The following is a 16,122-nucleotide window of genomic DNA, read 5'->3' as shown; positions in this document are numbered from 1 at the left end:
GGGGGGGTATATTTATACGGTTATATTTATTTCTATTGGCCTTAGAAATCAACCCCAATTGATAAAAAACAAATTTCCTTTGTACTATTGGCTTTCAAACACATGAGGTTTAGTATATAATGTGGGGAGGGGGGGGGCTGTGTTTTTAATTCCAAAATGGGTATTCTCCTGTCCCATCCGAACACCTATCCGTTGTCCCTTGAAGGGACTTCTGTCTGTCCTGCACCACTGATGATTTCAAGGCCAACACCAGGATTCGCCGATTTTACCCGACAAAGAGTAAGGTCACCCGTCTAGCCTCTTGGGGTTTCTCCCGGTCCTCTAGTTTTATCCCATGTTAAGACACCTATGCGCAAGCCAATTTTGGAAATACAATTGAACCAAATGTTGTGTCAAGGTTGCTCAAAACCATAGAGTACACAAAGTCGTGTCGTGATTTTAAATTTTTTATTGTGTGTAAGCAAATCTGTTTGTCCGTTAATCTACCATGGTTATACTAGATTGTACATAAGTTATAAAGTAGAGTGACGTAACTACAACCAGTCATTAATCTACCATAGTACTAATAGATTGTGCATAAGTTATAAAGTAGAATGACGTAACTACAATCGGTCGTTTCTATACAAACTATCAAACAATCCATGTAAGATGTGACGTCAGCAGTCTGGATAACACCAGTTGAATTCGGATTATCTCCCATTTTTCTCAAATCTAGCTTCACGACCTGTAAATTAAATGAAATGGGGTTTAACGTCCTACTGTTCTTCTCCTATACTGGGCTAATGAAGACGGGCATATGCCATACAGTGTGCTATGAGGGAAATTTTGCCTGGGCAGCGGCACTATCGCCTACTCTTATATCGAATTCCAACTGCCAAGGGATCTTTTACGTGCATTCCAATTGTAATACAATATCATTCGAGGTCTTAAATTTAGTATTATATTCTGAATTCATGATATTTTTGTACATGTAAGATTTAATCTGTATGTGTGGGGATTAATGACATAGTATTATGTAAGATGTAATGGGTTATTCAAACAATGTATAGCCGGCTTGTCTTAGACAAGTATATAAAATTTAGGTAACAAGCATTAACACATATTGTCTAGAGATAAGATGTGTGAATCTTAATAATTAGTTCTCATTACTAAAGGTATTAACTATGGCGTGCCCTAGCCGATATAAAAAAGCCTAGTTTAGAAGCAGGCAGGGAAGTACAGAAGAGGCGCAGAGAGAGACTTAGAGAGAACTCAGCTCGGACCTGGGGCAAGGCGGTCTGCCCTTGGACCCCGGGAGAAGGAGGTCTTGGCAGACCTGAGGGAACAGGCTACATAGATGTCACGAGATCTAACCACAATGACGTTGTACATGTAAATATGTTATCCAGTATTAAAATATCTTTTTAATAAAATGAGTTTATGTATTCTATTACACAATGTATACACGCGACCTCGGTTTTTCGTCTCATCCGAAGGACTAGACAGCTGTCCTTGTCAGGCCCTCCTTCCTGCATCACTGACAAGGGGGGACCACGCCGGAATATCTGGATGAACTTTCTCGGCCAATGCAGGGATCGAACACCCGAGCTCCAGGCTAGCGAGCCAGCGTCTTACCCACTTAGCCACGTGATCCCCTTTCACGACCTTTAAATTTAAATTAATCTGTAGCCTTAGCCTGGGTACTAATTGTCTCAGAGAGTATGGTGCTGGGTCACTAACCACAAGAAGGTCTGAGGTAGTTTGAGACGGTGATATCCGAGTCAAAGATCCTTTTGATGGTGAAGAATAGGACGCTAAACCCGATTTCCTTTAAACTATTCTTACTCGGGTTTTGCAAAATTCGAGGTATTGGCCTCAAATTTAATTTCTCGCTTTTACAATCCTATTGTATCTCTTCTCGATTTTAAGAATCCCACCCGTGACCTCAGAGTCCTGGACATCAATATATACAAACACTGACTAGTTTCGATAAAGTCCTATACATCAATATACCTTGACTAGATTCGATAAAGACTGTACGTTTCATGTATATAAGAGTGCTAGGACAGTTATAAGACAACGTTGTTATCTGTGATATTTGTCTGGTTTCTGTTAGAAAGAAAATATTTGTAATCATTTATTACATTTTATGCATCGCAAAGATAAATGTGGATCGAGTTATCCGAATTTTATTGATTACTACCAGGATACCCGGGCTCCAAATTCACCAGGGGCACCATTCGCCCAAATCAGCCGGGGTCCAAATTAGCCCGGGCCCAAATTCCATGATCTAATGCATGCTGTTTAATTTTATATTCAAAATGACGATGGGTGGCTTTAAATGTAACTATTAATGGATTAGTATTTGTGGAGGGTATTAAAGATACGGTGAACACGATTGGAGCGAGAATATAGGTGCTAGAGGTCTTCATTTAGGGACGAACGGGTCGGAGAGACGGGGCCAATAATTGGGTAAAGAGAGGGAGAGGGAAATGGGGTTTAACGTCGACTCGAAACGAACTGGGTCATTTCGGGACTTAGATATGGTTAACTTTTATTTCAATAATTCGGTTGCGCGTAGGGGTCTTTAGCAGTAGGAAAAAAACGGAGGACCCGGAGAAACCCCACGAGGTTGGACAGGCGATCCTACTCCTTGTCACGTAAAATCGGGGAATCGATATCACGCCGCTTGACTCAATGACAGATCTTATGGTGCAACGCGCGTTAACCATTCGGCCACCCAACCCCCAGAAATTTACAAGGAACGTCTACAGATGTGGTAGAGGGGACATAGAAATTTACAAGGAACGTCTACAGATGGGGAAAGTGGAAGATAGAAATTTATGGGGAACTCCTATAGATGGGGTAAAGGGAAGGTGAGAGTGGATGGCTATGTGGTGGGCGGAATATCTACAGGTTGCTAGGTGGGTAGGGTGAGAGCCTTAAGATAAGGACCGGACAACGAATACCTACATGTGGGTAAATGGATAGATGCGGACAGACATTATAATTCTACAGTGTTGGGGGCGTGGGGGTAAATGAAGATTTGGGGGGACAAGGAACGCCTACAAGTGGGTATATGGGCGTAGACAAGATAGGGTAAAGGAAGATAGGGAGCGGACAAGGAAGGAATGTCTACAGTTAGGTGACAGGAGTATTACTGATAGAAGAACGTTACGTGGAGAAGCTCACCTGTGTATTCACAAACATATGGATACAATGTACTTCAATGAACTCCCGTCCACCTGAAGTCATTTCCATCGGACAGCCCATATACACAAGAGTTCTCCAATATTTGGCTCACCGATTCCCCATCCCCGCCACTATGATTATGTCACAGTGACGTAGAAGTAATCCATTATACTTCAATAGAACTTATAAAATTGTGTCCGCAATGACACAATGTATAAAAATCAATATCATAGATGCATTCAAATAGAATAGTTTCAATAGACTATTGTAGTAATTAAACAAATAGAATAGTTTCAATAGACAATTGTGGTAATTAAACAAATAGAATACCTTTAATAGACTTTTGAAGTAATTAAACAAAATAATTACCAATCCTCAACAAGCGTCCACTTTCTCGTGGGTTGATTACAAATCATCCATGTATTTAGTCGCACATGGCATTTATTTCTTACCCTCAATTATTTCATTTACTGTTCCGATCTGTAACCTTCGGGTTTTGAAATGAATGTATAACAGTAACTGTAGGAGGGCGGTACCACACACAAATATAAACAAACCCAGAACACAATCCCCTGAAGATAAATCACACAAAATAAGGACGCGGTAAGCCGCTCAACTATCAAGTGAATGGCTCGAGGAGAAGTCGTGAAAGGTTACTGACCTGGTGCAGACTACACTCAAATTGGAACCAAACACGCAAGGGAGACAATCCATGAATACTTCCCGAGCACAGTGTTATTCTGATAAAAATAGTGGGAATACTCGTTAGCAATAAATAACGACGTGTGTCCAGCACCAACCTGGGTATTCCTACTATATTGGAACACCCAATACCCCTTCTCATATATGCCACCTGCATTCTACATTGCCACATTAAGCAGTTGTTGAGCGGATGCTAAATCCCATTGTTGCGGGAACTAAAGTGGCTGTGCTGATCCAGAAATTTCATCGGATTTTCTTGCGTGGTCCCCCCCTTATCAGCGATGCAGGACGGAAGGCCTGACAAAGGACAACGTATGGTCATGTCGTATGGGACCAAAAACGACGTGCCTCTGTCCTGGCTATATTTCCCTCGCAGCACACACTGTATGGCGTATGCCCGTCTTCATTAGCCCAGTATAGGAACAGAACTCTGGATTAGCGGCAAAATTTGACATCAAAACTTTCCGGCAAAGTGGGAACACTCCAAATGGAAAACGATTCGATGCAAACTGTAATTTATAATTATACATACATTGTGCATTGTAGCGTGCATATTATAACTATAAGGGTTGAAACTTAATACTTGGCCTATATTACTGCATAAAGCCTTAAATACAACTGTTATTCAATCAGATGATTGCAGACAGGGTACACGGGAGGACTCGTTTAATCTTCTTGTAAAACTCAGACTTCAACATATTGGAAAGGTAAGAATTTCCACTCATTTAATTATTTCAAATGAAATGGAGCTCTTTTCTTGCTTCATTGGAGCTAAATCGGACAGATTTGTCTCGTAAACGTGAGGGATTCCAGCAAATTGAGAATTTTGAATATAAAAATAATGCTGCAATTTGTTCAAGTATATTTAGTCAATTACACAGGCAATCAATCCTGAATTGATGCATAGGTCTACATTGTTGATAACCAATTCTAAATAGCGGACAAGGTTTGGGGGCGTTTGGAAAAGTTGGACAATGAAAATCTTCAACACAAATGCCCACAAACCTTGCCATAAATGCATTCTTAAACGGGCTGGAGAGGGTGGGGGTGGGGTAAGCTCGGGATTTTAGACCTAAGAATTAAGGCGAGTGCCACAACATCCTTTTTAGACATGTCAGATCAAATTTCAAATACTTGTTTCTGGCGTTCATGGTAAAATTGGTACCGTGGGGATCCAAGGATGGAATAGATATGTGCCTTTCAGGAGTGGTTTCGCCTTACACCCGTACATAAGGAGAAGACCAACGATTTTCAACAAGGTGTCCATAAATCTTAAATATATATTGATTGTCAAAGATCCATTACAATAGGAATGATTTATCGAAATAAAATTGAACCATATGTTAGTCCCGAAATGATCTACTGTGTGTCACCCCCCCCCCCCCTCTCTCTCTCTTAATGTTCTTCAATATGATTACTTAAACTGTAAATACCAGTTGAAAGCCACACTGTGTAATTTATACTGCCCCGTGTCATTAATAACGCTTATATCATACCATTTGATCATTTTAAGCGACTTGTATTACTCTGTCCATTATTCACATACAAATAATATAGCTAGAGCATAACGCGTTTAAACTTACTTACTTCAAATGACGAAAACAATTTTTTCTGTATCTCAGTTAGTTTCTTGTCCTTCAAAATACATTTATCAAGAGCTAAATCTGCCTAATACGGGTATTTCTTAAGGCCTTAAATGTTATATAAATTATTAATTAGACATTTATTAACTTGCCAAGACTATTATTAACTCTCGATGCCATCGGATGATCTAGATTTTCAACGGATTTAAAACTATTGACAGTAAATGATTTAATTAAAGACTGGATAATCGAGACTTTGTTTACTATCGTAACAACGGTAGCAAGGCTATTATCCAAACAGACTAAAATTTTCTGTCTTCATTGTCAATTTTTTATGCATTATGGAGGGGAAATTTCAGCTCTTTAGCAAAATCTTACAAAATGCATCTTTAACTATATTGGTTTTTTAAATCAAATTTATTCTCACGCTTGATACAGTACAGGGCTGATTGGGGGAGGGTGTCATGGGCAGTGTCTAGTCATTCGGTTGGGACAACCACTCGATATACAACAAGGCCGTAGTGCCGCTGCCCGAGCAAAATTGGCCTCAAAGCCCCCAAACTCCATTTCATATCTAAGGCGTCGGGTAGCCGAATGATTAAAGCTTTGGCGTTTGATCATAAGGTCTGTCATTGAGTAAGGTGATGTCGTTTAGATTCCCAACTTGAACTTTACAAGGAGAATGGTCGCCTGTCCAGTATTTTTTTTTAATAAGCAATATTTTTATTCAGATTTGTATTAGGATGAGGTTTTCTAATTAATGTTTTTAGGCGTCCGTGGCGCGTGCCATCCCTTGTTGGTTCTTCGCGTGGTTTGGTTGTGGTTCCATTGTATCTGTGTAAATTGGTCGTCTAACCGTTGCGTAACCATATAGTCGGCCAGTTGTCTATATTTCTCATTATCTGGTACTTCGGCCATTATTTGAATCCATGCTTATGGTGTCCCGATACACCGTCAAACGAAGTATCGTGTGGAGCCACTGGGGGAGTATCTTGTACGGCGAATCGGGGAGTATCAAGTTGGGCCTCTTGGGAAGTATCTTGTAGAGCCTCTAGGGGTGTTTCTTGCGGAGCCACTTGGGGAATCTCTTGTGATACTATCTTGTGGGGGTTTCTTGTGAAGCATCTTCTGTTGCCACTTACGATGTATCTTAGGAAGTTTCTTGTTGATTCACTTGTTTAGTCCATTCCGCGAGATTTCCTTTAATATGTTATTCATAGTTTTATCGTCTATTTTACAGACATTGAGAAATCTCACGAACTAAGTCTACACCATCCTACCTCAGTGATTATGTGGAGATTTGAATCTTCCTCCACTGTTCTTAAACCTAGCCGAGAATTCGCCATAGCTGAATTTTATTTTCCATACTGAGAATATTGGAAATATATCAGGCTTTTATGAAACTAACTTAAAGAAAGTTTGAAAAACATTTATATTTATATTTTTATTTAATAAATAATAAAATAAAACGATGACTTGATATAATGTACATTGTCTTTTTATAGTTTTGTATCACAGTATCGTCAATGTTCTGATATCAGGATTAAGACCTGTCTCTTTACATAGACGGTGAAGTATATGAATATAAATAGACGAACTGGTCTAGAGAATTTTTACAATGCTTAGATACAGACATGGGTTTAGCAAGGCTGAATGTCAATACTGTTAAAATTACAGCGCCAACATGTTCAGTAGTGCAGAACACAACTTTGCATCATAAATCCGAGAAACGGCGAAATGATATGATGAGCTAAATAATCTTTTTTCGACTTTTGGGGTTTTTCTTTTTTGTTAAAATAACTTAATACATTTCTGTCGATGTTTTATTCTTTGACACACATACCCATGTATCTGCTGGCTATATGGGTATTTAATTGCTTTAATCCGTCCCTTGGGGAGTATCTTGTGGTGCAGATTGGGGAGTATCTTGTGGTGCAGCTTGGGGAGTATCTTGTGGTACAGTTTGAGGAGTATCTTGTGGTGTAGCTTGTGTCGTTTCTTCTACTGGCGCACTTGGTATAGCAGGATTATATATCATCTGTGGTTGAGCTGTGGCTGTTCCCATTTGTTGCATTTGCATTTGCTGCTGCTGCTGATAATATTGTTGTTGCTGTTGTTGTTGATAAAGATGGTTGTGTTGATCATAAATCGCCTGTTGCTGCATTTGCTGTTGCTGTTGATTCATTTGATGCAACATGGGATCTAAAAATAGAAAGCTATGAACATAAACTGGGTGGGACGAAAATCCGAGGTTCACAAATGTACTATAAGAGTAGGTCAAAGTTAATGTTCTCACGCATTTTGGTTGGTGTCCCTTGATGAATTGGTAAGATTGTCGCACGCTAAATTATAAATAAGTTAGAAACATTGATGAGGATATACTTCAGAAAGCATCATTCCCATTCAGTTTTTTAGGACATTTCTCGCCCCACGTCGCAGATAAAAAAGGGACACCGAAATGTGCTATCTGTCCCCCAGTCCGTCTCTGACGGGCGAGGGCTGTTCATCGATCATTATTCGGGATATTATCTGAAAATGTCTTTCTATCTTACCTATAGCTTCACCATTGTATGTCATATTAATGGTAGCACCAGGATAAACAGCTGATAGCATGGGATAAACAGGTTCTCCACCAGTTTTACATTTAATACCACTTATAGCTGTACCATAATATCCATCGTCTGAAGCAAATTGTAACGTACCGGATTCCATGTCTAAATACATGTAAAACTTCTCTGGTAGCATTTCCTGTAAAAACAGCCCAATTGTTAAAGATACATTATGTCAAATCTAAATTTTCCTATTGTAGGTCTATTTCTGGCTTCAAAAGTTATATAAATAATTATTATGACATAGATAATAATTGATCAACGCCATATCTTCAAATAGTCATAACGTTACCCATATTCCTGAAGCAATGGTCCGAGAAATCCCTCTCTGGCCATTGCTGGATTAACTTATGGTACTTGAGCTTTGAGGGAGTGTGTCTTTGCTTTCATTACGGCAGTGCTTGAGCGTGATTAAGTCTAATCAAACGAAATACTGCGAGGAGTATGAACTTTACCCAGAATAAAGTAATTTGAATGATTAAAATACAGATCTATATTTCGTTTCGGTTTTTATTTTATACTTTCGATGGCCTCTGCTACATGACGATCTGACCAGTTGTAGTGGATGTTGATGTTGATGTTTCTAGTGGGTTACACACAGTTTCGTGGATCTCGCGCCAAAAACTTGCCGTAACAGACCGTTTCATTGGCTAGTCCCTCACATCATTTAGATCACAGGGTTATATAACAACTCTTAAAGATCCTAGAGTAGTAAAGACAAGTAAAACGAAATTTTGAACTATAAAAAACGAAACGAAATAGGATCTGTGTTTTAATCAGATTGAGTTAGTATTGGACCATCTTTTTTCTGATTGACTACAGCGGACAGATTGCTGGGCAAAAAGGCGCCCATTGTGTATACGATTGTTGAGTGAGATGGAATATGACGTTCAACGTGAGTTTGATACAGATCTATGTGTACGGGTGTGGTTGTGTAAGGATGGTGTTACATCAATGGTTCACCATGCTAAATTGTGTTAAACACTGCACAACACTATTCCTGGACCTATATTGACCCGTTGAAGACTGTAAAAGGAAACTGTCACAAGTGTGGTACCCAAGTGTGGTGAACCCAGGTGCAACAGGAATAGAATACAAATGCTCCTTAGCGGTACCATTATTGTGCCTCCAATCACGAAAATTTCCTACTCGCTCTTCCATATTCATCAAATGCTAAACTGGTTTTTCCGACAAATCTCCTAGGAGACACTGCGATAACACCCTAGGTGAACTGAACCATAAGCGAGCTAATGTATTTATTGTGTAGACTTACCCCAGTCTTTGGATATTTCTTTACAATTTTTCCCATATGAATGGCACGTCTTGTCCTCAGATCAATTCCCCAGGAGTCTCGTTTCATTCCCACCAAAGTAAGACGACCTTTAGCAAACAATGGAGCTGTGATGAGGCCCACGCCTACTGACGCTTCTGTTCCACGATGTGTCTCTGGATATACGATGGTGAACTTGTGTTTACCGGAAGTAAAACCCCGGCTCCACCTGGCGCCATCTGAGTGAAAACTCCCTTCTCTGGTTCGGACGACTGTGAAACTATTAGCCGAGAAGAATCCATCGGAATGGGAAGAGAGTTTGTCTTGGTTGTTCTCAGCTGTAAGTTGCAGTGTACAGACCCATGTTGGTGGCACTTCTGTGATAGCTGTAATAATAATAATAATAAAAATAGTAATGATAATTGGAACTGCGATGAATTTTTGACGGATTTCACCGGTCCCCGGTGTTACCCTTTAAATGACGTTACTTCCGTTTAACAGCTATCAAAGTCTTTAACGGTCCCGAGCACTCCGGCTTGACCTTTCGTTGTATCGACCGTAATTCAGGGGACAAGCGGGGACAAGCGATCAAGAAAAAAACCCACCACATCTTTGCCTGTGGCGAATTAAGCTGATAATTATGGAAGGGTATCACTGCCAATATTAAATGCTCTGCGACAATGTCGTTTCCATTGATTATATGTACAAAGTACAATGTACAAAGTCCTAATAACGATAACGATAAAGTCAAAATACCTCTAAGGCAAGAGTTAAATGTAAAACGTCAAATGTTAAGTGTTAAATGACAAATATTTTGTGGGAAAATGCTTTTTTTGACGTGTCTACATTTTACATTTCTCTCATTACATTTTACATTTGCGCTCTGCCACATCCCATTTGTCCTTCACGCTTTCTACATAGCAGCTTTCGCACAACATCAACTTGCATATGTAAATGTAGGATATCACGTGACTTATTAACATATACGGAAACCCGGCACACTATAAACCAGCATACTATAAGGATATTCACCGCACGATAGCAGTAAATCAAGCTGGCACACCATATTCACCGCACGATAGCAGTAAATCAAGCTGGCACACCATAAGAGAGAAAAGAGAGAAATAGGGTTTAACGTCCACTCCACACAAACTAGGTCATTTCGGTACTAACATATGGTTTAATTTTATTTCAATAATTCGCTTGCGCGTAGGAGTCTTTCGTCGTGGGAGGAAACCGGGGGCCCGGAGAAAACCCACGAGGTTGGACAAGCGACCCTACTCCTTGTCACGTACGACCGGGGATTCGAAACCACGCCAGTTGACTCAATGACAAGCTTTATGATACAGCACGCACGTGCTAACCATTCGGCCATCCAACCCCCCACACACAATCAAAAGCTATCTAGACGACCGTGCGTAATCATGAATGTGCCAGGAAATAATTGATAGATTCAAACAGCCAAAGAAAAATACTTTACAGTAATTTAAAACACAATAACTGGAATTTCGTATTAATACCCGTATTTTGATATTTTAAACGCCCCTCCCCCCATTCTTTCCGGTCTCTCTATAAACAGAGTTGAGTAGCCTACTTTGATCCATTTAAAAAATAACAATATATAAGCATTGTGCCCAACAAATAAATAATATATTTAAAGAGAGGAATCACTATACATTTTTTAGTATGGACATAGAGAATTTTTGATTAAGCCCCGTATCTTTATTTTAATTTAGTTTATCCCCCCCCCACCCTTCCTTCACTTCACCTTTAATCTTATTTTGTAAAGTTAAGCAAATATGAATGTGCGAGAAAATTATTTGCATATTTGAAACGAACAATCAGTGATACGTAACATGGTACTGGAATTTCGTATTTAGACCAGTATTTTTACTTGAATACCTCTTAAATAGTGTGATATTTATTGGATTTGAATTATGAAAATACGATTGTACCAGAAAACTATTTACATATTTACAAACAGAACGTGCTTTTTACTAATATGTAACATGATACCTGGAATTTCGTATTTTGACATTGCACAGCCCCCACACCCACACCCCGTAATCATGGTAAAATACCATCCAAAGTGACAAGGTAAGTAAATTTCTTATTGTGTGCTAGGCTGATTTCCTGTATATAGTGTCGTGAATATCCTTGTTCTGGCTTATAGTGTGCCAGGTTTCCGTATATGTTAATAAGTCACGTGATATCCTAAATTTGCATATGCAAGTTGATGATTTGCGAAAGCTGCTATGTAGAAAGCGTGAAGGACAAATGGGATGTGGCAGAGCGTAAATGTAAAATGTAATGAGAGAAGTGTAAAATGTAGACACGTCAAAAAAAGCATTTTTCCACAAAACATTTGTCATTTAACACTTAAAATTTGACGTTTTACATTTAACTCTTGCCTTAGAGGTATTTTGACTTTATCATTACCGGTATTAGGACTTTGTACATTGTACCCTTTACACATAATCAATGAAAAAGACATTGTAGCAGAGCATTTAATATTGGCAGCGATACCCTTCCATAGATAATCAGAGGTCGAGGTTACATTGTGGAAGAAAATTGGGTTTAAAGTCTTACATTATTTCACCTACAAGTTTTTCTTGTCAACCGAAGGAATGGGCGTTGACAGAGGGTGTGGGGGAAATGGTGCGGTGTCGATTTGCAGATTATACGTATGGGGTCCACCGGTTTCCTCCTACTGCTAAAGACCCCTGCGTGCAGTCGAATTATTGAAATAAAGTTGAACAATATGCAAGTCCCGATGCGACCTAATCCCCCCCCCCTCTCTCTCTCTCTCTCTCTCTCTCTCCGAGCCGCCATAACTCCATTACGTCTGTGTCTATAGAGAATAAGTTACTCACCCGAGTTATTTCCATGCGAGGTGCTGACAAGTATACCCATGATGTGTGGTGAAGTTAAAGACCACGTAAGCTGAAACATAAAAAATATATCTTTTATAAGATTTTTAGGCATCATTTCGTGTAAATTGGGGAGGTGGTGCCCCCTTTTCCTAAATACGAAACCTGACATCATTTCGTGTATATAGAAGGAGTCGCATTGTTTCGCTCCCTGTCCCTAAACACAAAACCTAACTGGCATCCTTTCGTGTTGATAGATTCGCATTGTCCCCCGTCCCTCACTTCCTACATACACAACCGGCATCATTTCTTGTGGTTGGAGAAGTAAAAAGAATGTTCATCAATTTCTTCTTACAGTCATAATTTCGCCCAGAATAAAGTAATTTCCATGACAATTTTAATATATTAATTTTTCATTATCAACTTTAAAACTTTTATAGCAAGAAAGGTGAGCTCTTTAACTAAATCTTATATACATAAATCTTGTATACATGTCCCCGTTACCATAAATACAAACCCTAACTGACATCATTTTGTGTAGGAGTAGTATTGTTTCGCTTCTTTTTCCTAAATACAAGAGGGTCACGGTAGCTAAGTGAGTAAGACGCTGACTCGCTAGCCTGGACGTCGGGTGCTCGATCCCTGCTTTGGCCGAGAAAGTTCACCCAGATTTTCCAGCGTAGTTCCCACTTGTCAGAGATGCAGGAAGGAAGGCGTGCACGTAAAAGATCCCTTGACAGTTGGAATTCGATATAAGAGTAGGCCGTAGAGCCGCTGCCCAGGCAAAATTTCCCTCATAGCGCACTGTATGGCGTATGCCCGTCTTCATTAGCCCAGTTCGGAGCAAAACAGAAGGACGTTAAACCCCATTTCATTTCCTTTTATTTCATTTCCTAAATACAATACCTAACGGGTATCTATTCGTTGAACTATTATAGCAAGAAAGATGAGCTCTTTATCTAAATATTACATACATGCCTCTTTAATTATTTATTTATTAGTTATTGTTGTCGTTGATTATTTATTTATCACGCAATTCTCTCAGTAGCCATTATTTTCATTGATCGAGTGTTAAACCATTCCACTAATAAGCTATTGTAAGATACATATTTCATTTAAAAGGCCTATATCCAGTTCATTTGGCATGAGAAAATTATAGTAAAATTCACATGTGCCAAGTATGAAATTCTCATCACGGTGCAGACAGAATTGATGTCTATTTCTAGTCCGAACTTCTAACAGTGACAATTCCGTTCAGAACAAAGTAATTTGACTGAGATTTTCAACATTTTCCTTTTTTATCATCTATTTTTGAATTATTATAGCAAGAATGGCCAACTCTTTATTAAACTCTTAACTAATGTATCTTTAATATAAAATAACATGTACGACTTACCTGTAATCTGATATCAATAAATAATATAACCTATGTGTGTGAAATAGCTTTATTTAACGTCTACGTCCACCAAAGCTGACCTTTGTGAGATAAGTACTGGTCAATAAATAGTCTAGCCCTGTGATCATTACGATGACCACACAACAAATAACCACCACCGTGACTGATCAGTGAGCAACACAACGCATGAATGACAATAACAGCGGATTAATTAATTAGTATTGTTCTGTGAGATCGGATTATCAGATTATTCAATAAGTTGTTTACGGTAAATCGTTCAATTTATCTTGTAGTATATAACATCAAGATTGTTTCATTAGCAACGCGTTACCATCGATTTTTCCAATCGGGGCCTATAGGTTCCCCGATTGGAAAAATGGGCCCTTAGACCACGTTCGATGGTCCGAGGACCTGTCCGACCCTGGTTGGTAATAAATGCGGTTGTCAGCGCTATAATTATAGTCATATTACTGGAACAGTTTCATACATATACCACGACCTAGACATGGTACAGTTCGACTCTAGCATGTTCCACATAGTCCAAAATTTGTCGGAGAGACATCACTCAGGCTTAAAGGAGCTAAATCGCTAATATTTGGGATCTAGAAATTGACACAAATGGATCGCAACGCATATAATAATGTAATATGAATGTATATAAACTGATTTACATTCAATCGTTTCTGTTTTTTACTGTAATTCCTTATCAGTTATGTTCGACTAAATACGCAAAAAGTTTCAAGCGAATGGCAATCTCTAGGTTATTCCTGTCTACACCGGTAGTATTTATTGCGCATGCTCTCTAGATAAAAATATGACGTCACCGTTTGACGTGACTTGTGATATATGTCTAGCCTCGTTTTTCGAGTCCCTTGTTATAATGCACTGAAACGCATTATGGTACACGATTCGTGTACCAATCTTAAAGTATTTATTTTGTCTTCAATATTGGATATCAGAAGTCCATCTTTTCCCCGGTTAGATCAAAATATCAATGTTGATTTAAATTGACAAATAATTCGTATTTTCAATGTCGAAGACTTTGGATGATATTGAGTTAGAGACAATTAGATACTTCAAAGATATAGATGTTCGTTTTCTGTGCCCTACGAGATGTTGTTCCTCGTGCAAAATCAGCCGCTACCACGCCCCACAACCCCATTTCAAAAGTAAACCCTTAAAAATATTCCTTATCCCTATAGATATAGATGCTCTGATATTGTGTCCCCGAGGGATTTTCCCCGCATACTAAATGAGCGGTCACGACAAGGCCCTGGACCCCTGAGACGTCACGACAAAGCCATGGACACCCATTTCAAAAAGAAACAAACGATAAGAAATATTTCAAAAGGTGTTTAAATTATTTTTTTATTTATAAAGCCATAGCGTGTGTAGCTCTAGCCATTTAAACGGTGTACATAAATGGTCGTTCCTTCTTTTAAACCAATCATATAAACTATATTGCATGTATATATGTGAAACTGTTATAACATAGGTCGGAAATAATAACAATTAGTTTCCAAACACGTGTAGAGAAATGAAATGAAATGGGGTTTAACTTCCTACTGTTCTGCTCCGAACTAGAATAACGAAGACAGGCATACGCCATACAGTGCGCCTTGAGGCCCTTTGGGGGTAATTTTGCACGGGGACCGGCGCTATGGCCTACTCTTATATCGATTTCCAACTGCCAGGGGAACTTTTACGTGCACTCCAATGTATACACGGGGCCTCGGGTTTTCGTCCCATCTGAACGACAAGGCATCTGAACGATAAGACAGCTGTCCTTGTCAGGCCCCCCGTCCTGCACTACTGACAAGCGACGTCTATTGCTTGCCATGCTGAGTTTGTCTTCAAACGCCTAAAACTGAGCATATTGTAGTTCCTTTACTAACCTACGGATCGACAATGATTACACAGTGTCAACTCCATTTAGCTCTGTAGATGGCGCTGTAGTAAGATTGGAATAAGACACCACCTCCACAGGTAGACAGACATTTGTGGAATACATTTTGTATTTTCCATCACCATTCAACACGTGTTCCTTCCCTAGCCAGCCTACACGTGTTCCTTCCCTAGTCAATCTACACGTGGTCTTTCCCTTGCCAATCTACACGTGTTCTTTCCCTAGCCAATCTACACGTGTTCCTTCCCTAGCCAGCCTACACGTGGTCTTTCCCTACCCAATCTACACGTGTTCTTTCAAATCCATATTTTAACAGTTACATACATGTATGTATATATATATGTCATATAGTATGATATATAAAAACAGTTTTAATTCTAGAAACTGTGGATATTTATCTAAAGGAAGAGGTGTTTAATATGTGACACTATATATAGTATAAGATATTTTTATAATTTAATTCATAAAATATAACATTTTGTCAAGATAAACAAAGTTGATGTATAAAATAGTCAGGGCTATCTCCACGATATTCCACATAACGGATTGCTTCCATGACATTTATTTAACTAGAAATACATCAGTCACAATTTTGTGATATATAATTAGGTTTTT

The 16,122-nt window shown here is 39.1% G+C and overlaps 1 protein-coding gene across 2 annotated transcripts; it reads right to left on the bottom strand.

Annotated features, from left to right (window-relative positions):
• Positions 1–6,978: 6,978 nt before the first annotated feature.
• Positions 6,979–13,948, bottom strand: LOC126822748 (F-box/SPRY domain-containing protein 1). Of its 2 annotated transcripts, XM_050551805.2 has the most exons (5): positions 13,602–13,948; positions 12,209–12,278; positions 9,339–9,721; positions 8,009–8,204; positions 6,979–7,658 (listed from the first exon to the last, which is right to left on the bottom strand). In XM_050551805.2, the coding sequence occupies exons 2-5, from the start codon at positions 12,246–12,248 to the stop codon at positions 7,336–7,338; spliced, it is 942 nt and encodes a 313-aa protein (XP_050407762.2). In that variant the 5' UTR covers positions 12,249–12,278; positions 13,602–13,948; the 3' UTR covers positions 6,979–7,335. The 2 variants fall into 2 exon arrangements, with proteins under 2 accessions (XP_050407762.2, XP_055957248.1); XM_056101273.1 differs by lacking the exon at positions 13,602–13,948 and having other exon boundaries at positions 12,209–12,633.
• Positions 13,949–16,122: the final 2,174 nt, after the last annotated feature.

This window comes from Patella vulgata, chromosome 5 (assembly GCF_932274485.2).
Source record: "Patella vulgata chromosome 5, xgPatVulg1.2, whole genome shotgun sequence".
Taxonomy (NCBI): domain Eukaryota; kingdom Metazoa; phylum Mollusca; class Gastropoda; family Patellidae; genus Patella; species Patella vulgata.
The sequence above is the reverse complement of the archived record's forward strand: the minus strand, read 5'-3'. Positions and strand labels throughout refer to the sequence as shown.